We start from the raw sequence: 25,408 nt of genomic DNA, 5'->3' as shown, positions 1-25,408 counted from the left end.
GTTAAGGTGGTGCCTTTCTCCATTGTAATTTCTCCTTTGTAATTTTTAAGTAATCTATACTTCCAGTTTCTGGTCTGACATGTAAAGAGCTTGGAAGGCATCTCTCCTATCATCACAACAAGAAAAAAGCTGAACAACTGACAATCAATCCAGATGTTTTTTGCTATTCATGTCTCCTTACCCTTCCATATAAATCTGATGATTAGCTTTTCCATTTCGGTAAAGAGGGCTGTTGGAATTTTGAATGGGATTGCACTCAATTTATAAATTGCTTTGGGTAGAATTTACATATTAGCAATATTTAGTCTTCCAATAAATGAACACAAAATGTTCTTCTATTTATTTAACTCTTCTTTCATTTCTTTTAGCATTGTTTTTTAGTTTTCCATACACAAGTCCTTTACATCCTTGGTGAAACTTATTCCTAGATATTTGTTTGTTTTAGTTGCCATTGTAAATGCAATTTTTTTCCCCGATTTCCCTTTCAGATTGTTCATTGCTAGTATTTAGAAACACTACTGATTTTTGGGTGTTGGTCTTGTACCCTGCCACTTTGCTGAATTCATTTATCAGCTTTTGTAACTTTATTGGGGAATTTTCAGGATTTTCTGTATATAGGATCATGTCATCTGAAAATAGGGAAAGTTTTACTTCTTCCTTTCCAATCTGGATGCTTTTATTTCTTTTCTTGCCTAACTACTCTGCTAGAACTTCCAGTACAATATTGAGTAACAGTGGTGACAATGGGCATCCTTGTATTGTTCCTAATCATAAGGGAAAAGCTTTGAATCTTTCACCATTGAGTGTGATATTAGCTGTGGGTTTTTTATATATGCCTTTATCATGTTGAGGATGTTTCTTTCCATTCCTAGTTTTCTGAGTGTTTTTGTTAAGGAGGAGTACTGGATTTTGCCAAATGCCTTTTCTGCATCAATTCAGACAATGATTTGTTTTTTCTTTGTTCTGTTAATGTGGTGTTTTATATTAATTGATTTTCTTATGGTGAGCCACCCTTGTAGACTTGGATAAATCCCACTGATTGTGTTATATAATTCTTTTAATATGCTTTTGGATTCCATTTATTGGTAGTTTGTTGAGAACCTTTACATCTATATTCATAAGGGATATTGGTCTGTAATTTTTTTCATATGTAAATTTATCTGGCTTTGGTATTAGGGTGATATTGATTGCTTGAATTAGTTAAGAAGTGTTCCTTCCTCTTCAATTTTTTAGAAGAGTTTGAGCAAGATTGGTGTTAATTATTCTGGGAATTTTTGTAAAATTCACAAATGAAGCCATCTGGTCCTGGGATTTTCTTTTTGGGGAGGTTTTTGATTACTGATTCAATCTCTTTACTAGTTATTGGATTGTTGAGATATCCTATTTCTGCTTAAGTCAATGTAGGTAGTTTATGTGTTCCAGGAATTTATCCATTTTGTCTAGCTTATCAGTATTGTTGGCATATAGTTGTTCATAGTATCCTCTTATAATCCTTTTTATTTCTGTGGGGTCAGTAGTAATGCCACCTTTTTCATTTCTGATTTTAGTTATTTGTGTCCTCTTTTTTCCCTTGTCAATCTATGTAATTTGTTGATTTTATTGATCTTTTCAAAGAACAAACTTTTGTCTTTTTTATCCTCTCTATTGTTTTTGTTTATTCTTTATTTCATTTACCTCCACTCTATTCTTTATTATTTCCTTCCTTTTGCTCACTTTGGGTTTAGTCTGCTGTTCTTTTTCTAGTTCTTCCAGTTGTGAGGTTAGGTCTCTGTGCTGGTTTGAATCTGTTATTTACCCCCCAAAAAACTATGTTCTTTTAATGCATTCTTGTGGGGGCAGACCTTTTGTGAGTGGGACCTTTTGGGTTAAGTTATTTCAATGAGATGTGACCCAGCCCATCTCAAGGGGAGTCTTAATCCCCTTGCTGGAGTCCTTTAAGAGAGGATAAAAGACAGATGAAACTCAGAAAGCTCAGAGAAGCTAAGAGAGAGATGCCCAAGGACATTTGGAGACAGCCTTTGAAACAGAATCTAGGAGAGAAGGACCAGCAGACATCGCCATGTGCCTTCCCATTTGAAAGAGGAACGCTGGATGCCAGCAGCCTTTCCTCTGAGAAGGTATCATCTTGTTGATGCCTTAATTTGGACATTTTCACAGCCTTAGAACTGTAACTTGTAACTTAATAATTCCCCATTGAAAAAGCCAGCCCATTTATGGTATATTGCATTCAGGCAGTTGGACCAAACTGAAACAGTCTCCAATTTGAGATTTTTTTAAAATGTAAACATTTAGAACTATAAATTTCCTCTGAGCACTCCCTTTGCTTCATTCCATAAGTTTTGGCATGTTGTGTTTATGTTTTCATTTGCCTGAAGTTATTTCCCAATTTCCCTTGTGATTTCTTCTTTGACCCATTGTTTAAAAGTGTATTGTTTAATGTCCACATTCTGTGAATGCTTCGGTTCTCCCTCTATTATTGATTTCTAGCTTCATTCAGTTGTGTTCAGAGAAGATACATTGTGTGATTTCAATATTTTTAAATTTATTGAGACTTGTTTTTGTGACCAACATATGGTCTATACTGGAGTATAGACCATGTGCGCTAGAGAAGACTGTGTATTATGCTGCTATTGGGTAAAGTGTTATGCATGTGTCTGTTAGGTCTAGTTGGTTTATAGTGTCATTCAAGTCTTCTATTTCCATATTGATCTTCTGTCTATATGTTCTACCCATTATCAAAAGTGGTGTATTGAAGCCTCTGTGGCAGCCCAGGGGTTGGAACCCTCCACCTTGGGGAAAAGGGTGCAGTCTTGAGCACACAGCAGCCTGCCTGACCAGAGCACAGACGTTGAAGGTCATTGAGCCTAACCACTGTTGGTAATCAACTTTCAGGAGACTCAGCTGAGGTTTCTTGTAACCAAATCTGGTGAGGCTCTGCTGAGCTATGTAAGGCACTTCTCTTCCTCTTGTTTGCATGGATCATTTTCTACCATTTCCCAACCAGCCACCATTGGGAAGAATCCTTGTGTAGGTAAATCCTTATTAAAATTCATGGGGGGCTTTTGCCTGATGTGTTCTTTCGTCTTGGGGTTGAGTCAGGCTGGAGCAGTCTCCTACTATTAATATAGAACCATCTATTTCTCCCTTCAATTCTGCCAATATCTGCTTCATATATTTTGGGGTTCTGCTGTTAGGTGTTATGTCTTTTTGTTGAACTGACCCCTTTATCAGTATATAGTATAATTCTTTGTCCTTTGTAACAGTTTTTTAGTTATAGACTGTTTTTAGCATAGCTACCCCAGCTTTCTTTTGGTTACTATTTTCATGGAATATTTTTTCCATCCTTTCACTTTCACTTGATTTGTGTTTTCAAATTTAAGATGAATCTCTTGTAAATAGCTTGCAGTTGAGTCATGCTATTTTTATGCATTCTGCCAATCTCTGCCTTTTGACGGGAGAGTTTCATCCATTTATATTTAAAGTAACTACTGATAATGCATGACTCTCTTATGCCATTTTGCTCTTTGGTCTTTGTCTCATACCTTTTTTATTCCCCAATTCTTCCATTAATGCCTACTTTCATTTTTGCTTGATTTTCTGTGGCAAACCATTTTGTATCCCTTCTGATTTTCTTCTGCATATATTTTTCACATATTTTCTTAGGCTTAAATTTAACATCCTAAATCTATAATCACCACATTTGAATTGATACCAAACTAACTTCAATAGCTTACATAAAAACTATTTCTATACCTCTCCATCTCCCCATCTTTTTGATATACTTGTTACAAATTATATCTTTATGCATTCTATATCCCAAACCATAGATTTATCATTACTTTTTATACATTTGCATTTTAGAACCTGTAAGAAGTAAAAAATGGAATCATATACCAAAAATACATCACAACAGTACTGGTATTTATAATTACCCAATGGTTACTTTTACTATGGATCTTTATTTTTTATGCCATTTCAATCCATTGTCTAGTGTCATTTCCTGTCAGTCTGAAGAATTCTCTTTAGCATTGCTTCCAGGGTGGGTCTACTGGTGATGAATTGACTCAGTTTTTGTTAATCTGGGAATGTCTTAATCTCTCACTCTCATTTTTGAAAGACAATCTCTCTGGATATAAGATTCTTGGTTGGCAATTGTTTTCTTTTGGCACTTTAAATATTTCATCTTTCTTCTATGGTTTCTGATGAAAATCAGCACTTTTTGGAGCTCCCTTGTACATAACATGTTGATTTTCTCTTGCACTTTGAGAACTCTCTTTGTCTTGATATTTGACAGCTTGACTACTGCACCTGGATGTGGTTCTTTTAGAGTTTGTCCTCTTTGGGCTTTGTTGGGCTTCTTGGATGTGTATAGTTACATCTTTTGTTAAGTCTGGGAAGTTTTCTCTCATCCTTCCCTTTAATATTCCTTCCACCCCTTTCTCTCTTCTCCTCTGGGACTCTGTGCTAGTTTGGATAGATTATGTCCTGCCAAAAGCCATATTCTTTAATGCAGTCTTTATTAGTGTTGATTAGATCAGAATCCTTTGCGTATTTCCATGGAGATGTGTCTCAATCAACTTTGAGTGAAACGTTTGATTGGATTATTTCCATGGAGATATGGACTCCACCCATTCAGGGTGGGTCTTCATTTAATCACTGGAGTCCTATAAAAGAGTTCACATACAGAAGGACCTCAGAACAGCTAAGAGAGACATTTTGAAAATGGCCACTGAAAGTAGAATTTTGCTGACACTGGAGATGCTAGCCCAGTGTTTTCCCCTGAGAAGCTAAGAGAGGACAAAATGCCCCAAGAGCAACATTTTGAAGAAAGCACAGGAGCTGAGAGAGGAATTGGAACACAACCTGGGATCAGGAGATCCCAACCACGTGCCTTCCCAGCTAATAGAGGTTTTCCAGATGTCATTGACCTTCAGACTGTAAATTTGTAACCAAATAAACCCCCTTTAAAAAAGCCAATCCATTTCTGGTATTTTGCATAATGGCAGCATTAGCAAACCATAACAGACTCCCATAATACATATTTTGGTACACTTTACAGTGTCCCATGGTCTCTTAGGCTCTGTTCACATTTCTTCATTCTTTTTTCTTTCCAATTCTCAGCCTGAATCATTTAAATTGTCTTGTCTTTGAGTTCACTGATTTTTTTCTTCTGCCAGCTCTAATCCACTGTTGAAACTCTCTAGTGCATTTTTATTTCAGTTTTTGTGGTCTTCAACTATAGCATTTCTGTTTGATTCCTTTTTAAAATTTCTGTTTCTTTCTTGAGATTCCCATGTTGTTCATGCATCATTTTTCTGATATCCTTTAGTTTGTTTCTCCATGTTTCCTTTATCTCTTTGAACATTTGAAGATCATTTAAAAAAAAAAAAACTTTGTTATGTTCAAAATCTGTTCTTCTTTGTTGATGGTTTATGAATTTATATCTGTTCCCTTGGATGCACCATCATTTCCTATTTCTTCTCTGGACAAGTTCAGGAGGGCATGCCAGAGAGGAGTATCTTGGTTCAGTCTTTCAGGCTGCCACCCGATAGATTGGCACTGCCACAGAGTCACTGCAGTCTACTCATAGGGATTGCTCTACTCCCTCTAGTAGAGGGCCAAGGACCCAAAATGGGAGCACAGGCTGGCTCTGAACTGTGCCAGAAGGGGGTGGGGGTGGGGCAGCCAAGGGCACCACAAGCTTCTCCTACCATTTTTTTAAAAGTTAAATTTTCTTCATTTGCCACTTGCTCAGTTACTGCAAACTTTTAACAGTTTTCCAGAGTTTTGAGAAAGATGGCTCTGCCAGTTTTTGCTACTTATTCAGTGATTCCACGGGAAAGTGGAACCCTGGAGTGTCTCACACTGCCATCTTGGTCAACTGGACTCTCTCCCAGTTTTAAAAAAGTTTTTAAACTTTTTATTGAAGTATAGTATATATACAGAAAAGTGCACTTACCATTGAATGGCTAAATGATTTTTTATTAGTTGACATATATGTATCTATGGGGAGTGTTTCTTAATGTACAGAAAGTCGAATTTTGGGTTCTAAATTGTGTGCACTTAAAGAGAGAATCCCAAATTGTACTTCAAAGTGGCTTTCAGTTCATTCTCCCACCAACATTTTATGAGAATATGTTTTTATCTATTGACATGACCAAACTAGATATCAACTAACTTTTGCTAATCTAATGGAAGAAATGTTGAGTATCACATTGTATTGCTCTTATTAGGGGTAATTTTTTGATTTAGTTATTGGCTACTTGGATTCCATCTTTTGTGAATTGCATGCTCATTATCTTTCCCTGTTTGTCTATTGGATTGCCAGTCTTTTTCTTTTGTTTCCCATATTTCAAAATTTTTTATAGTTTCATTTTAATATTTTAACTTAACATTATGATATTTGTTATGAGATAAAGTTGTAACTTTAAGCAGTAAGCACTTGTTCCAGCATCATTTGTTTATAATTTAATTATATAAATATACTCATTACATTTTCCTATTACAAAAGCAATTACATGTTTATTCAAAAAAATTAGAAAATTCAGATAAGAAGAAGAAAATAAAAACCACTTCTAATTCCATCACACAGTTACAGCACTGTTAATATTTTAGTGCATATTTTTCTAATTATTTTTTGCTCCTAACACTATTTTTTTTTAGGTATTTTCCCTTTTTCCACAGGTTTAAGATTTTACTCTTATGTACTAATTTTTAAAACTGTAGTGTCTGTTCCTGATCTAGCCATACTGCTTTATATATTTGTCTGTGTGTTGCTGTGCCCGTATCATCCCAGTTGGTGAGGCTTCATGATACATTCCTACACTCAGCCAGCTCGGGCTCATTTATCTTCTGATATTTGGGTTGGACATCCATGACTTGTGTGTCATTCTGATTTGTGATTCAGAACTCTGTTGAATTTAAAATGCATTGACAGTTTGAGTAGAGAATGGATTCAGCATCAAACACAAAGGCCTTTTTGTGTTGTTTTCCTCCAACAAATCAAACCAGGTTGCAAATGTCCTGTAAATTCTGGGTAGAGGGAGATCCTGAAATTATTATTGAGTAGCATAAGTCTGGGAAATGAAATTAATTGTCCAAGTCCCATTTTTACTACTTTAGTGTGTAAAATCTTAGTAACATCCTTTCTTCAGTCCTCTGTTCCTTCCTTCCTTTCAGGGGGCTTGCATATGTTCGCTCAAGAGTTTTAACCCCTAATTCATTTTTACTCAAACGGCCTTTAATTTATGTATCCTTCCATCTTAAAGGCTTTCAGGAACATAATTCTCAAATTTGAGAAGTGGGCTAGTACAAATAAGGTTGGTGCAAAACCCTAAAATTTCCATCTCTAGTTCTGGTAAGTGAGGAAGTTGGGCAGTTCAATGTTGCAAGTGACCTTCCATAACCTAAACTTATTCTCTTGACTCGGCGCCTTCAGCACTTTTTCTACCAGAGTCAGTGTGGGTGCTGGAGCTGGCTTGTACTGGCTTATGAGAACTAATTATTAAATTTTCAGGAATTTTGCAGGCTAGTCATTAAACACAGTTACTATGAAAAAATAAACTATCTAAACTTACAGTTAAATTATATAAAAACAAAAATAGAATACTCAAAACTCATCACTTCCTAATTATTTTACTACATTTTACTATTATTTATGCTCTTGAGGTTATTTGTGCCTATTGTATTTATAGACTGAAAATGCTATATAATGGTGTCCTATTTTGCATCTTTTCTCAACTTCATGTTCAGTTACTTCTCTTGGTAGCTTGAAATTGGTTGATGAGAGTATTTACAGCACTGAAATCAGCAAACACTACAAATCAGGGTTTAATTTATTGTTTGTTGGTGGTGATAGAGAAAATGTTAGCAATGCTAACATTTAATCTTAGCAAGTTAAGATTAAACTTAAAATTGTATCATGTCTAGGTGGCAGTTTCTTAGACTTTATACTCAAAGCGCAAGCAATGAAAGAAAAAATAGATAAATGGGAACTCCTCAAAATTGAAGACTTCAGTGCCTCAAAGGACTTTGTCAAAAGGGTGAAAAGGCAATCAACTCAATGAAATATTTGAAACCATGATATTTGATGAAGAGAAAATATTTGAAACCACATATCTGATGAAGGTTTGATATCCAGTATATTTAAAGAAATCCTACAACTCAACAGTAAAAAGACAAACAACCCAATTTAAAAACGGGCAAAAGACATGAAAAGACTTTTTCAAAGAGGAAATACAGATGGCTAAAAAGCATGAGATGCTCAGCTTCACTAGCTATTAGGGAAATGCAAATCAAAACCACAATGAGATATCATCTCACGCCTACAAGGATGGTCACTATTAAACAAACAGGAAACTACAAGTGTTGAAGAGGATGTGGAGAAATTGGAACACTTGTTCACTGCTGATGGAATGTAACATGGTACAGCTGTGGTGGAGGACAGTTTGGTGGTTCCTCAGGAAGCTATGTATAGAGTTGCCTTATGACCTGGCAATCCCACTACTCAGAATATAGCCAGAAGATCTGAAAGCAGGGATGCAAATAGACATTTGCACACCCACCGATGTTTCTAGCAGCATTATACACAATTGCCAAAAGATAGAAACAATCCAAATGTCCATCAACAGATGAATAGATAAAGAAAATGTGGTATATACATATGATGGAATATTATTCAGCAATAAGAAGGAATGAAGTCAGGAGAAGCATGTGACAACATGGATGAATCTTGAGGACATTATGTTAAATGAAATAAGTCAGACGCAAAAGGAAAATATTGTATGATTTCACTGATATGAACTAATTATAATATGTAAACTCGTAGATATAAAATAAAGAATATAGGTCACCAGCGTATCGAATGATACTGAAGAATGGGGAGTGGTTGCTTAAAATGTGCAAAATGTTTAACTAGGTTGAACTTAAACGTTTGGAAATGAACAGAGGTGACGGTAGCACTTTAATTGTGAGAATAATTAACAGTGCTGAATTGTGTGTGAATGTGGTAGAAAGGGGAAGTTTGGAGTCATGTATGTCACCAGAAGGAGAGTTGGAGGTTAAATCATGGGAATGTGTAACACAGTGAATCTTGTAGTGGACAATGTCCATGATTGACTGTACAAATATAGAAAAGTTCTTTCATGAACTAGAGCAAATGTAGACACTATTAAAAGGAGTTAATAATAGAGGAGCATATGGGGGAAAATTTACCTATTGCAAACTATGGAATATAGTTAACAGTAATATTTTAATACTCTTTCATCAACAGTAACAAATTTACCACACAGATGGCTATGGGTTAATAATAGGGGGAGATAAGGAATATAGGAGGATTAGGGTTTTCTTTTGTGTTTTTATTTCTTTTCTGGAGTAATGAAAATGTTCTGAATTTGATCATGGGGTTGTATGAACAACTATGTGATGATACTGTGAGCCAGTGACTGTAAACTTCAGATAGTTTCTGTGGTGTGAGAATATATCTCAATAAAATTGCATTTGAAAAAAAAAAGTGTATCGTGCCTGTAGCTCTTATATTGTGAATAATCCCCCAAATTGTGGAAATATTCCTTCAGTATCTGAAATCTGTTAATCTGATTCAGCAAAAAATATGCTTACATCAGTGGTTAACAAGTGAAGTTCCCCCATACATCTTTGTTGCATAACTTTCCTCTTAAATGAAATTATCAACCAACATTCATGCCAGAGTTACATTTGTTCATCAGTTGCAACCCTAGACTGGCTTTAGATACAAAAGTTTGTAGGAAAAATCAACTAAAACATTTTTAGAGAATAAAGTAGATACATACAATTTATAATGAAGAATCTTATATATTTTATTATCATTTGTAGATTGTGTGCTATACATCCTTTTATATCAGTAAAATTTGTAATAAACTTATGGGCATATATATCTGCATACAGTTTTGGGTTTTGTTCATTTACCAGCACTCCCCTCTGACACACTGCCAGCCCCAGGTCAGGTGCAGACTGCTGACATAGTTTGACCAGTACAGTATTATTTAAAATGAACAAACAAGCAAAGCAAAAAGCTGAATGGTTTGCCAGCATTTGCAAATTGGAAAATTTTACATAAAAACCTGGAATTGCTAATTCTCTCAAAGGACCAGATCCTTTAGGTAGGATGTGCACTCTCAGTTACCCACCGTCCCCACCACTCCCTATTGTCCCCCAACCCTGTAGCTGAGCACCAAGTCTCATTTATCCTCCGTCTGTGCTGTGGATTTTCTCTGCTTCATATTCATTCCACAACAGCACAATCTGAACCACATTTTCAGTCCAGAAATCTGGCAACTTCAGCATAGATTTATGACTAATTTAGCTTCCCACTTCTATTGACTTAGGAACAATTCACCCACAATTATTTCTCGTAAGAATCACTTGAAACAAATGTGAAAGCACTTTGAAACTATTAAAAGCTACCCAGCGGAAGATATTTATAGAGTACACATAGTTTCTAACATCATGTAATTTTATCCTTTAGTAATAAAAATCCATGAAAATTCAACTTGTTGAAGGTAAGGATACGAACAGACATTTGCACACCAATGTTTATAGTGGCATTATTCAAAATTGCCGAGAGAAAGAAACAGCCCAAATGTCCATCAACAGACAAGTGAATAAAAAAATTCAATTTGTTACATTTTCAGTAACTACATAACTGTAAATATATTTATTATTATATATTTTCATGTATTTTCTTCTTGCCTTCCTTTCTCCTCCACCTTTTTATTTCTTTGTCTTTTTCTATCACTTTTACTCTTATCTCTGAAGTACAATGTCAGTAATGAGGTCACCGTGTTTTTCTATTAGAATTCATACTTTGGTGTCTTGTTTTAGTTTTGGCCTAATTTAAACACTGACACTATGGTCTCATGCTAATTAGCCTGAATGGCCAAATCCCCCACCAATTAAGCAGATGTAGAAATTTCATTTTATTTCAGTTACCCTATGTTAAGGGTAAAAGACAAAATGTGACAAACGTGATCTAACGTCATCAACTCTATGACATCCTGTTATTTCCTAATAAAACTTTTTCTTGTCATTATGGTCTTATGGTCTCATGACAGTATAGTGATGTTTCAACTTCATTGCATCTGAAGTTTAGACTTTTGTACCAATATTATCATGGATTATTTATATTTCTTGGTAATGGCAAGTCGGCTGTCTGTGAAGGAAAATTTTCTTTGTACAATGATAAGTCAACTTAATTTTTTTTTTAATTATGTTGCTTTGGTTCTTTTATTGACATGTATAAAATGAGTTTATGTTAACCACGTCATGCAAAGTATCTTCTGGTGAAGACATACACAGTCTTAAACGTGCAAATGGACTGTGTCCTGAAAGTTCTTTTATTAATTATCTATTGGTATTTGAGTATTTGTGCCTATAGGAATAACGCCATAAATGATGATTGGATTCCCAGAGTGGCCCATGAAAGTCTGTTTAGCCTCTAATGCAGTTAAATGAAATTCTATGATATTCATTTAAGTTCTGACTTGTGGAGCAAGAGGACAAGGAGGAGGGGGTTGGTGAAGGACAGGAGAGGAGAAATAGGGGAAGAGGTAAAGTGGGAAGGAAGATAGAAGACAAAAGGAAGAAAGGCATGGCAAAAGAAAGTTTTCCTGGGTTTAGGTTTGGCTCTAAGCAAAATTTTACGATATATGCAATTGGTTTTTGTGTTCTCCTATCTTAATTTCTGAACACCCTCTTCAGAACTCATTTGATCCTAAGTTCCTACCTTATCTACGCCTGTGCTACCTCCAAGTTTCAAACCTCACCTCCTCTGTGACACACATACACACAAACACACACTGAAAACTCCCATTCCTCAATGCAGCTGTTCTAGCAAAGTGTAAGGAAGATGTCAGTCTGAGAGAACCTAATCATGTTGTGGAAATCACAGTCCCTAAACCTCTGAAATCTGTCATTCTTTATTAGGGGAGTTCCAGAAAAAAGATTAGGGCAGTGTTTTCCGGGAAGAAACCTTTGGGGAAGGGGCCCATGGCTTTCTTGGGGGACAATGCCCTAGGCTGAGCTGCACCAAGCAGTTCCTGGTGTGCGTTGCTTTCTCTACTACTGATCTGACTTTCCTCCATAGGACACCCCCCCCACCCCGGCCCATTGCAAAGACCTAGGCTGTAGCCAGCACTCAGTGCATGTTACTGGACTCCAACAAGTCAAGTTTTTGGTTTCTTTTGTTTCATATTTTTCAAAATGGCTCCCATGGTTGCCTCAGAGTGGAACAGGGAGGGCTGGTCATTTTGTTTCTGTATCTCTCTTGTGAATGGGAGAGGTGGGGGGAGGGTGGCATGGTTGTGGGTAGAGAGGCCTGTCTCATGACCTTGTTCCCAGATTCCTTGCTCAAATTATTCATAGTTTTCCAAGCTCCCAGAGGTTGTACACAGTCGCCATGTTAGTAAATGAATGTGACAATGTAGCTTTTGTTGCTTGGAATCGGGAAGGTCTTAAAGTAAGAAAAGTAGGGGAAGTTGTTGGTGACGCTGGCGACGTTTTCAATACTGTATGATTTTAAGGACGATTCCCTGTTGAAAAGTGCCATATCTAACAATGAGATATACATACATGTTTGCCAGTCTTCCTGCAATGACAGGGGCTTCTCGTTGGATTCGGTCTCCCCACTGTCATGGATGAGTAAGCTCTGCTCTGGAAACAGAAGCTTGGCTTCAGTGCTGATACGAAGCCTCTTCAGACCCCAAATAGCCAGATATTCGGTGGGGAGAGTGTTCGTACTGCACAGAGAAAGCTTCAGGTCCTGGACCAGCGTGAAGTTCAGCAGGAGGCCCAGGGCAGACACGTCGGTGAACCAGATGGTCAGGTGACTGCTGTAGCTGGTTCGCTCGAGTGCAGAGGGCAGGATGGTTTTACAGCTGCACAGAAGGTTGGCCAAACTGTAGTCACAGTCCAGGATGTCTGCAGAGCAGCTGCAGTTTCGAATGGTGTTTTCCTTGGTGAAAATTAGAGTGCTGTTCTGACCTTGAGTAAAGCTGTCAAGGGCAAAGATGCCCAGGGTGCTGATCAGAAGGAGGCAATGTCTGGAAGGTAGAGCCATTCCTTTCTCAGCGTGGCTTGGCATGTTCGTGTCTCCCCTGTGGGACTCACCTGAAAGAAAATATGCAGCTCTGTTGTCACAGCTGCACGTTGGAAATGCACAGCTTACAGAAAAGCAGCCCTCCTAAATAATTAGTTCTAAACCGTTCTCTCTTGCAACACTGTCAAAGGCAGGCGATGCTCAGAGCCGAGGTGCAGGAAATTTTCTTTTCCCAGAACCCCATGAGGGGCAGCAGTGAACCCCGGGAGTCTACTTGTCAAGGTTTAAAACTCCCATTGAGGTCCTTAGACAGTGAGAGAACATGCCAGCAAGAGAGCAAAAGAAGATGCCGGTGGGGAGGCCCACCGTGTCCTATCTGCAGGTCAGGGTTGGTGCTCTTGGAGTGAGCACATCCTCCAAATATCCGGTTACTAGTTCTTAGGGCCTGTAAGCCCCCTAAACATCCACATTCCGTCTTCCTCCTCAGTATCTGACTTCCTGGAATTCAGGAGACAGTTTCTCACTGGATCCAGCTACCCAAGCGTTACCTGTGAAGCAACATAGCATGAATACCAAAGACACATTTATTTAATGGTAAACTTTAATTTCTAACTAGACAAATGTGCTCCTTCCCCTTTATATTCATCTGTTTAAAGGTCCATTCATCCTTTTCCTGGCATCCTGGAAATGTGAAGTACCAGAGTCAATTGTAAATGTATTAATAGACAATGAAGAGACCAGTCAAATACTGATTAATCAGTTATCTTGATTCATCACCTCCTGTCCCAGAACAAATTTTATGAATTTATTTTGTTGAACAATTTATTGTAAAGCTCTAAGACTAAGCTCTAGGCACTACAAAATGATTGTAAATAAGGTAGAAGTGCATGCATAGCTTAAATGTCCCCCAGCATCAAATTTGGGGGGGCATACTCTAACCAAGTAGAGCATGCAGTGCAGGGCCTGGCGTAAGATATGCAGTCTTCTGTGTTGGTGTGATTGGAACAAAATAAGCATCATGGCACAGGCTGCCAGATTTCAGATTTGCAAATATGAATCTCCTGTGAATTACCTGATGATTGAAGCCTGTGAGACCAAAGTACACAATTCAGTTCCTCTATTTTTACTGTGCACTTGTGGGTACAGCAAGACACTTGGAATGAGACCTCTGACTAGGAGGGCCCAGAGCTATGGACTGGGTCACCCCAGGAGGGGCCGAGGAGGGAGAGCTGGAAGGGTCAGTCTGGGGAATTAAACATGTGTCCAAAGAGCATAGAGACAGCTGTAAAGAGGCCCAGCAGACATGTAACAGTCTGGAGCAAAGCAATCAAGGTGATGAGAAAGCCAAGGGAGAAGCTAAATGTGCTGGAAATTAGGCGGACAGGCAGCACAAGTCCATCAGGAGGGGGCCAGAGTTCAGGAAAAATAAAAATCAGCTCAGCCAAGTAAACTTGAACAGAAAGTGAGACGTTGGGTCACAGCGACTGTAACATCATTCATTCATTCAACAAATGCTTATTGAGAGTTTACCAGGGGCAGGCACTTTGCTAGCCCTAGGGAAACATACAGCACAGAGTAAAACAACCCAGGTCCCAGCCCTTGTGGAGCTTATGTTCTAATGGACTTGGTTCTGTGTCCAGGTAGCTGTGGTGCCGGAGCTCAAGGCTGGGACTGTGTGATAACCAAGAGGCTGTGGCTGGGGGAGGAGGAGGGAGGCAGGAGGCAGGTAGGGCCCTTTCCTTGATATGTGCCAGACCCTGGCCCAGACCCAGAAGAGGAAACAAAGATGAATAAGGCATGGGCCCTGCCCTTCAGGCCTTATGATCCCAGGAGGAAGACAAGTAAGACTGAACAGAGAAGGCTATATCAAACGCGTAAAAGCTTATAAGAACATGGCAGAGAGAGACAGATTAAGTTCCATTTTGGGGGACTGGATAAGGTGGTTTCTAGTGTTTTGTATTTATTTTGAAATTAGCATGAGATTTCCTTAAAGGGGTTATTAATAGGGGCATTTTGTAATAAAAGAAAGAGTTTTGAGAAACCGGTAGAGCCCGAGTTCTTCCTGAACAAGAGATTCAACAGTTTTAAATGGTGTTAGAATATCTGTGGTGGCTACCCCACTTAGTAAGGAACAGTGACTAATTTATTAAATTCAAGATAATTTTAGATGATCGGCTGTCCCAGATTCCACTGGAGGTTTCTGGGACTTCATGTCTCAGTGACCCTATCATCCCAGAACTAGGAATTTTGCCATCAATACAATTGGCCTACTCTGACCCCCAGCCTTAAAGGGGAAAGGAGGAAGAGGGTTGGCACATCATGATGACAGTGTCTACTCGATTCTCTCAGAGGCATGCATGAAAAGGAAAAGGAGTAGAAAGGGAAAAAGATATTGATATCCTAGAACATGTGGGGCTGCAAGTCCCCAAAGGGATTTGTGAGCAGCTCTCCAATAGTCAAGGTCCTGGCTTGACCTCAGGTCTCCCTGCCTCCTGGACAACAGGGAGGCCCAAAGGCCAGAACAAGGAGGCCTGATGCAGGAAGCCAATTGGCGGGGGTACAGAGTGGGACAAATATCCCTACTAACCAGTTTATGGGTGTGAAGGTTAAGTTCATGTGTCCACTTGGCTTGGTTATGGTGTCCAATTGTTTGGTCAAGCAAGCACTGGCCTAATTCTTACTGTAAGTGTATGTCATGGATTTAAATTATTAGTCAGTTGGTTGCATCTATAGCTAATTGCATCTACAATCAAACAGGATTGCCTTCAGTAATGACAGGAGTCTCCTCATCCAATCTGTTGGAGGCCTTAAAGGGAGAACTGAGGATTTCAGCAGTCAAAAAGAATTTCTGTCACTAATTCAAAGAGTCACCTTCTCCTGGAGGTCACCTTCATGGTCTCCTCCATGGTCACCTTCATTGAAGTTTCCAACTTGCAGCTTCTCCTGGGCAGTTCAACTTTACCTTCATCAAGCTTCCAACGTGTGGCTTGCTCTACAGAAATTAGTACTTGCCATTCCCCACAGTCACGTGAGCCAATTCCTGTAATAAACCTCTTAATATTTAAATGCATACATATATATGTGTGTCTGAGTATGTGTGTATCTATCCTTTTGCTTCTGTTTTTCTGGAGAACCCTGACTAACACAATGGGTATACCACAAAGGTGCCAGTTGGACATTTTTCTACTTCAATTTTACCATGAATTACTTTCTTTAGATTTATTGAATGTGGGTCACAAGAAAACACCCTAGTTTCACTCTGCATTTATTCATTTGTGGTTGCCCAGCATGGCATAAGCAGAATGGGCACAAATACAATGCCCATACCCCTTGCTATGCTCCTGCCCATCGTGGGGCTGGAGGCTCATCTTAGAACACAGCAGGCAAGTCTCAACGATGGAGCACCCAAAAAGCTGGCATGTTGAGAAACGATGTGCCAGACCATGGAGAGTCAGAGGCTGCCAGCTCAACAAGACTTCTCAACTCCCCCTCCCACGGCTGCCCTCCGCATAGCCCATCAATCTCCTCTGTCCTGCTTTTAGGTTTTTCACATTCTTGGCACCCTATGCTAACTGCATAGCTAATTTTCCTCCTCTCCTCAGGAAATATTCCCCTAATCAAATATAACCTCCTCCTTGAAGCTTTATCATAACATCTTCTACTTCTAGGCAAAGAAAGAGACATAATGCCCCATACAAATTGTAATTATAGTGATTGTCACATTGTACTGTGATTACTGGGTCAAGTGTCTCTTCCACTGGGGTATACCCCCAGGAGGAGCTCTTTTTGGCTTTATATTCTCAGTTTCCAGAACTCTGCATAGCACCTGGCACACAGCAGCAACTGTTTAGGGAATAGATGAAAAAAATATAGTTTGTCAAATGTCACTGTACTAAGACTCTTTTAACTGCTAGTTATATAAACCCAGTTCAGACTGGCTTGAGTTTAAAGGGAAAAAAAAAAAAAAAAGCTCATGTTTCTGAAAAACCAAGGAAGTATTTCAGGCATGGCTTGATCCAGGTGCTCAGAAATAAGTTGTCAGGAATCTCTCTCCATTTCTTGGCTCTGCTTTCCTCTATGTTGGCATCATTCTCAGACAATCTCATTCCTTCTCGGGACAAGATGATCACCAGTCCATCCAGATTTATCTCCTACCAGCTGAGCCAACCCCAAGGGAAAAAAAATCCGCCTTTCCCAATAGTACCAGTCAAAAATGCATTGGTCTCCCTGAGCCACATGCCCAGCCCTGGAGCCAATGAGTAGAATCGGCCACACTGGAAACAATGGGCTATGGGGGCAGAAGGCTGATTGTACAAAGGGAAATAAAGGAGGTTTCCTGAAAAAGACAAGTTAGGCAATCAAAACAATGACTGTGCACTGGACCCATAGGACAAGCATGGCCACTTACTCCTCTCAGTCTCAGCAAACATGGGGCACCCTTTTGATAAAGTAATTCTCTAAGAGTGCAAGTTTTGCCACTTTGTGAGATTACACCTGAGTTCCTCTGGGTGCCTCCTCTACTAGAAAACTTCTCATTTTCACCTCCTCAGGTTGTTCAGGCACCTTGCAGAGACACTTTGGGGGACCACTTTGGGACTGCATTTGTGCGAGACATCCTTGCTGAGCTCCCCAAGTCCTGGTTTCAAAGGTATGTTTCTTAGGATGCCCAGACCCTGGCTTTTTTCTGCCTTTAACCCCAGGGCCATAACTCAGATTTATATATGTGGACTGCGCGCTGGAGCATCTCAATTGACTTCTGGTTCTCTTACTACAATGATTTCTTCCCTTGAGTCTTTTCCCTAAGTGCCTTTCCACTTTTAAAATAAAAATCATTTCTAATTTCAAATGCACTCACTTCTAAATTAAAAGTTTAATTGCTTTTGATTTTTAATTGCTATAAGGATTTGGAGAATGTCACTTTAGTACCCCACAATTATATTTTTTTGAGTGTTAAGATGATAGAATTCAAAACATCATTCTTCATGGCGCTTCAAACCTGTTCTGGGCAAATGGTCCAAATACTTTCCTCCCACTGACACAATATCTCCTTACTAGTAATCTCTTCTTATAAACAGAACTAGTCCAGTTTCAAACATTCCTTTTGGAGCCAAGTATAAACATTACCTAAATGTTGGGTGTAATCCTAGATTGAGAAGGAATCTGTGTGGAATTTGTTTTGAAGTAACTGATGTCTGTATCTGCTCAATTCAGAAGTGTCTGTCTTCGTACTAGCTAGTATTAATTACTATCAAGATTTCTTCAGTTGCAATACAAAAATAATATTTGAAACCTGTTGGATGATTTAAAGGCTCAAAGATTTCATGATCACACACATTTTCCAGCATCTTGCCTGGAAAATTTGAGTGGATTTATACCACTTGAGCCCGTGTCATGGTTGCATAAAGCCAATTATGTGCCTTACCACCGAAGTATGTCAGAGACTTCTAGTGCTCAACTGATTCCCTTGTTCTCCTCTCCTCCCTTGGACACTGCTGGACCTCATCTCCAAGTTTCTTTCATTCAGGTGGGGCCACATGACAGTTCTGGCCAATGGAATGTGGGTGGAAGATGCCACGGAGGACCCTTGGGCCCTGGAAGATAGCAGAACTGTAGATGGAAACATGAGTCCCTGAATGACTGTATGGAGCCGAGCACACGCCTCCCTCCTTAGAGGAGTCAGACTTTGATGTAAGGGAGGAATGGACCTTTCCTATTTTGAAGTTTGTTACAGTAGTTAGCTTACCCTGACCAATACAGGGTATGGCCATTTATGATTTTTACATCTTCTTTTCTCAAAAGAAGATGAAAAACAAAATTTAGAGAACACTTCTTTGGTGCTGGGTAATGGGCTAGGTAGCAGAAAATCAAAAAGAGAGAAGGCATCCTCCCTGTCCTCAAGGAACTGGAAATTTGCCCAAGGAACCTGGTAGGTACTCTGGAAACAAACAATTAGTTAACTCATTATAAGACATTGTGTTTGGTGGGTGCTTATTAAAGCTGCAGATCATGTTTGGAACAGGAGGGAATGGGAAAGACTCCCAAAGGTGGTTCTGTTTGGACTGGGCAGAGAAGGGATGGGAGCAAGGAAAGGTGAGGCACTTCAACTAGAAGGATCACTTGAGCAAAAATCTCAGAGACTGAAGTACTTAGGTGTTTAGAGCACTCTGAATGTGTTTAAAGTATAAGGTGTCTGGGGCCCATGAGGCTGGAAGTGTGGGTAGAACAGGCTTAGACAGGACCTTACCAGTCAAGCCAAGGGCTGTTATGGTGGCAGTGATAAAAACTTTAATACACCCTGCCCAATAGATATAATTTTTGTATTTAGGAAGGACATACATGTATTACTATAGTTATATGTTATTTACATTATAAACAATAAACAGTAGAATTTTTTAAAATTTATAATGAAAAGGCATGCATATTTCCAGCTCCTACCCCACTGGCTGGGCTTGTGCACCCCCTAATAATGTAAACACCCGTTTTTGAAGGCCCCCTGCAGGAGGCAAAAATGAGGTGGCAAAGGCTGGTAACTAAGAGGTGACTGGGATAGATATGCATTTAAGGAAGTAAAAGCTGCCAGGTAGAGATCCAACTGGAGGGAAAGAGACTAGAGGTAGGAAAATGAGTTCTATGCAAGAGAACATTTTTCTTTTGTATTTTCTTTGAAAGTTTACCTTTCTGTTTGTTGACTGTAATAAATTATGCACCCCCCAAAAAGGCATTTTCTTAGATTTTCCCTATAGGTGTGAACTCATGTGTAAATAGGACCTTTTGAAGATATCATTTTAGTTCAGGTGTGGCCCAACTGAATCAGAGTGGCCTTAATCCATGTTACTGGAATCCTTTATGAGCAGAAGAATTTTGGACCCAGTGAGTCAGAGAAGGCCACACAGGGAGAAACCCTGGATTCAGTGGAAACTGGAAGAGCAGACACAGGAGACAGAGATGGCCATATTACGGGAGGTAGAGACACAAACCAAGGAACCCCAAGGATAGGGGTAAGCCAGCACCAGAATGCCATAGACTCTGGGAGAAAGCATGGCCTTGTTGACACTTTGATTTGGTACTTGATTTGGCCTCTGAAACCATAAGACTATAAGTTCCTGTTGTTTAAGCTAATCCACTGTGTGATATTTATCATAGTCATTGGCAAACTAAGACACTGACTCCTGCTAACTCCAGGTTGTCTGGATAAATCAGTTCCAATATCTGGAATCTTGACTAGGTGGAGAGGACCAAGGGAGTAGGATTTAGGAGGTGGGGATTAACCCAAGCTTCCTCCCCTGCTGTGAGCATGCAGCCAAGAGACCTGCCTGAACCCCAGTGGTGTAGGAAGCAGAAGGGCCCAATGGGTAGAACCGTAGATGGGAGCTCAAGTCCCTGAGTTACTGGGTGGAGCTGAGCACATGCCTCCCTCCTTTATGGCATTAGACTGTGATATACGAGAGGAAATCTGCCTTTACTATTCTAAGCCACTGGTATTCATTGTCTAGAGATGCATTCATTGTCTCATTCTCGCCTGTGACCTCCACTCCTGAAGACAGCCGTGAGAAAAGCACAATTCATTTTGCAGTCAGGAGTCTCTTGGTGGTTTTGTTAGGCTGGCAGCTGCTGAGGACTAGCTGTGGGCAGGCTTCTGAAGTCGGAGCAGCATCTTTCCCATCTCCAGGTTCCTTTGCTGGGCGTTCCTCTTCAGTCCTTGGCCATCCCCTCAGCCACCTCCCGGGTGTCCCCTGCTGGAGACCCACTCTTAGGGAAGGGTCTGTTATCAGTCGTTTAAACCTTACTCGGAATTTCCGTCCACACATTCTTGCCCGTGGGGATTTGCACTTTAAGCCTTGTGCCTACTTCCTCCTTTGTTAGTGGAATAGCAAGGACTAAATAGCAAGTACGGGAGCAGTGAGGGTGGAGACTCCTCTCCAGGAATCCAGAACCCAAGAGGCACCCGTTCTCAGTTCCCATTCTCAGCCTTCCAGAGGTGGCATCTTATTGTCCATGGCTGTGTGCAGTCACCCGTCTCATCTCGACCAAGGGGCTGTATCTGCTGCTCTGAATTAGGGAGATGAGGTGCTCCTGGGGCCACTGTAGGAAAGCTCATGGTGTAGTACCTTGAAAAGTGCTTTAGAAAAGGAATTTTTGCATTTTTCTTTCCTTTGGCTCTGTTCCATGAATGCACCACAGGAGGCAGGCTGGAGAAAAGCACTACAGAAGTCGATATTTAAAAGGAGAACAGTTTTGTTGTTTAATATTTCAAAGTTTTTAAAGTTGAAAGTTACGTTAATTTGGGTCTCTCCTCACTGTTTCCTTACTGCGACGAGTCTTGTCTTTTCTTTCTTCTTCACATTCCACATGGCACACCTCCAGCCCAGGAACAAGCCACTTCCACATGCCCTTACAGGGATCTAGGCTGAAGTCACCACTCTGTGCAGTGTCTGTTGATGAACATCATTCCCTTTTACTGTGGCTACTTAGCCCAATGTGAGGGGCAGGAAACTGAGCTCACAATGATTCTGGTTTGACGGGTATCTCATTTGATTTATATATATATAGTAGGAGCTAAATGATTTGCTATTGCTAAATCATTTTCTCACCTAGAAGAAGAAGTATAAGTTCTTGTCTCCACAAGTTAGAATTTAGTCAAAATTAGCTTCCAGCTTGCAATTCTGCTTTGAAGAGGACATCAGAATATTTTTGTTGTTGTTCCTGTTCAACTGCCTGTACATTGTCGGGCCAGTAACAGAGCCGCTCTCAGTTTTGTTTCTCTCCTTATGGCCAAGGAGTGATAAATACATAACACACAAGGTTATAATTAGAGTAAAACAAGATGCATATGATAATATGTACTATCAGGACTATTCAAAAGTACAATTACCATTACGCATAAGTACGTGTTCATAAGTTCTGATATTTTGTAATTTCAGAACTATAGTGATAAGAGCAGGCTCTGTCAAGGCACCTTCAAAGCCACCTGCCTGAAATCTAAAGGCATTGGTTCATTTAATGCACTACTTGTGTTGAAAACTGGAATAGAGAACAGGCTCAGCATAAAACAAAAACATCTCTGTGCCATTTTTCATATGACAGATAAGCCAGATTTGATGTTGTACGGCCATAAATTCTGGGGAAAGTTCCTGAAATTATTAGTGAGCAAGAGCGGTTAATGGAAATTGACGTTGTTCTAGTTTGCTAATGCTGCTAGGATGCAAAACACCAGAGATGGATTGGCTTTTACAAAAGGGGGTCTATTTGTTTACACAGTTACAGTCTTAAGGCCATAAAGTGTCCAAGGTAACACATCAGCAATCAGGTACCTTCACTGGAGGATGGCCAATGATGTCTGGAAAACTTCTGTTAGCCGGGAAGGCACGTAGCTGGCATCTGCTCCAAAGTTCTGGTTTCAAAATGGCTTTCTCCCAGGATGTTTCTCTCTAGGCTGCAGTTCCTCAAAACTGTCACTCTTAGTTGCACTTGGGATATTTATCCTCTCTCAGCTTCTCCAGAGCAAGAGTCTGCCTTCAATAGCTGTTTTCAAACTGTCTCTCATCTGCAGCTCCTGGGTGTTCTTCAAAGTGTCCCTCTTGGCTGTAGCTCCTCTTCAAAACATCACTCACAGCTGCACTGAGTTCTCTCTGCCCATCAGCTCATTTATATGACTCCACTGATCAAGGCCCACCCAATGGGCGGGCCAACACTCCATGGAAATTATCCAATCAGAGTCATCACCCACAGCTGGGTGGGGTGCATTTCAAAGAAACACTCAAAGAATTACAATCTAATCAACACTGATTACGTTTGCCTACACAAGATTACATCAAAGATAATGGTGTTTGGGGGACACAATGTATTCATACTGGCACAACTGTCTATTTCCCACTTTTACCAATTTACTCTGTATAAATTATTATTTTTAATGAAATTTTATTGAGATATATTCACACAACATACAATCCCTCAAAGTGCACAATCAGTTGCTCATAGTTGTGCATTGATCACCACAATCAATCCCTGAACATTTTCATTACTCCAAAAAATAAAACAAAAATTAGAATAAAAAAGAACATCGAAAACATTCCATTCCCCTTCTCCTCCCATTGTCTGTACAAATTATTAAAGGAACAGCAAAAATATGGAAGGATATGGAATGTGATCAAAATACATTCTTTTTGGTCTCCTGCTGTGCCTGATGGAGTTTGTGGTGGCTGAATCTCCTGAAGATATCCACATCTTAATCCTCAGAACCTGTGAATGTTACTTTGTATGGGAAAAGGAACTTTGCAGATGTGATTAAGTTGAGGATCTTTTTGATGGGGAGATTATCCTGGATTATCTGGGTGGGACCAATGTAACAGCAAGGGTCCTGTAACAGGGACACAAGAGGAGACGGAGGAGAGGATAATGTGACTACAGAAGCAGAGATTGGAATGATGTGGCCACAAGCCAAGGAATGCCAGCCAGCAGCTTCCAGAGGCTGGAGAGAGCAAAGAAGGGATTCTCCCCTGGAGCCTCCAGAGAGAGCCAGCCCTGCTGACTCCTGGGCTTTAACTCAGTCTGACTGATTTTGGACTTTTGACCTCCAGAACCGTAAGAGAATAGATTTGTGATATTTTAAGCCACTAAGTTTGCAGAACTTTATTACTGTGGTAATAGGAAACTAATACAGAGATTAAGAGGAAACAACCACCCCTGTCAAACTACCCCTTTGGACTAAACAAACTAGCCCCTCTTTATTCATGGCCATGCGGTGCTCACAAGTTGTTTCATGTGTCTTATTGCCATGTCTGGACCCATGACTGGATTGTAAGTCCTTGGGGGCAACCATGTCCTAAGCTTCTTCTGAATTACCATGCTCCAAACTGTCACAGAGTCATCCCTCCATATTGGGCCCAACCAAGCCTCCACATATGCACCTGGATATGTCTGAGATGTTGAGGAGGTGACGGCATCCAGGTGGTTATTTGCATAAATAGGATTATTAAGGAAGAGAGAAGGAAGGGTGAAGACAATCCATGAGGGCCCGGGGCAGGAATGAGTGGACAGACAGGATGGTGACACCTGGTCTCTTCCCCCACTCGGCCTGATGCCTTAAGCTGAATCCTTGGGAGCTGCAGGCAGAGGCTGAGAGGACTGCTTTCAAGAAGAACTCTGAGATGCGGGACACAAGCAGCCCCTGCCCAGCTGAAAGGGTGACACAGAGAGGGGAACGAGGTGTTCTTCCTGACTCCGCACTGAGTACAGCACAGCTCTGGTGCAGTGAGGACTGAGGGGCAGTGAGCAAATTGGGGATGTCCCTGGAGACCTCTCTGGGCAGTGAATCAACAGAGCACATCATGGCAAAGGCCAGGGACAGTCAGCATCCATTGGGGTCAGGGACAGAAGCACATGAAAGGACCATTGGGGAACACAGGTGAGTCACCCCTGGGGACTCCAAGAAATAATCCGAGGAGACCCTGTTGAGTAGGGATAGTGGTGGAGAGGAGGCAAGGACCTGTATCAGGTGGGTGGGGGCATAAGCCTACAAAATACAGGCTATTCATGTTAATAGAACCTCATTTGTACCCACTGGCTGGTGAAGCCAGAATCCATTCAGGTTTCAATTGGATTAAGGATTTGAGATTAAATTGATTTAATCATAGAAATGGAATAAAGTGCTCAGGAGCTTCTAAACTAAGATGACGAAGAACCACCTGAAAAGCAGAAGTTTTGTGCTTTCAGAGCATTGAGCTCCATGGGGTGCTGATTTCATCCACTAGTTTACTTATTGGATACTGACTCCTTACTGTTGGCAATGTGGTGTAAATCAGATTTCTGATGTGACAGGGCCCTGGTCTTCTTTTTGACTCGAATCTCTAGCAAAGTGCTTGACACAGAGAAGCACATCAGAAATATTTCTATTATCCAAATGAATCCCTACAGTAGCTAAGTCAAACCAGCATCTTATTTACTTGGAAACCTCTTTTGCCTTTTACTTTCTAGAATTGTGAAGTGCATCGTGTTATCAAATCAGCAAGCAAAAATCATGTTCTTTCTTGGCAGGAATTACATCATATGGCCATGACAGAGAACCATAATCAGCATGGATAAGAGAGTGGGAATATACTCGCAGAATAAGTATATACAGAGAACCATAATCAGCATGGATAAGAGAGTGGGAATATACTCGCAGAATAAGTATATACTGGTCTTGCAGATACTTGCAAGCATCACAAAGCCATCGCCCTAACTGCTTTCGGTTGAGGCATTATCATAGATTCTGCTGCAAAACTTCCCCACTACCTAACATTTAAGAGTCAGGCTTGTAAAGCTAACTCAGGGAGAGCTTCTCTCAAATTACTGGGC

General features: G+C 40.2%; 1 protein-coding gene across 3 annotated transcripts in view; it reads right to left on the bottom strand.

Moving 5' to 3' along the window:
- C1H21orf62 (chromosome 1 C21orf62 homolog) overlaps nt 1–25,408 on the bottom strand; it is a 44,852-nt gene that overhangs the window by 14,415 nt on the left and 5,029 nt on the right. For 2 of the 3 annotated variants that reach the window (XM_037832499.1, XM_037832505.1), the window contains exon 2: nt 12,607–13,143. In XM_037832499.1, coding sequence (XP_037688427.1) covers nt 12,607–13,143 — 537 coding nt within the window. Of the gene's footprint in view, nt 1–12,272; nt 13,144–25,408 lie in introns of those variants that run through there. The other variant, XM_037832491.1, reaches the window with a different exon arrangement.

The sequence above is a fragment of the Choloepus didactylus genome, chromosome 1 (genome assembly GCF_015220235.1).
Source record: "Choloepus didactylus isolate mChoDid1 chromosome 1, mChoDid1.pri, whole genome shotgun sequence".
Classification (NCBI taxonomy): Eukaryota; Metazoa; Chordata; class Mammalia; order Pilosa; family Megalonychidae; genus Choloepus; species Choloepus didactylus.
This window is presented reverse-complemented; position numbering and strand designations above follow the sequence as displayed.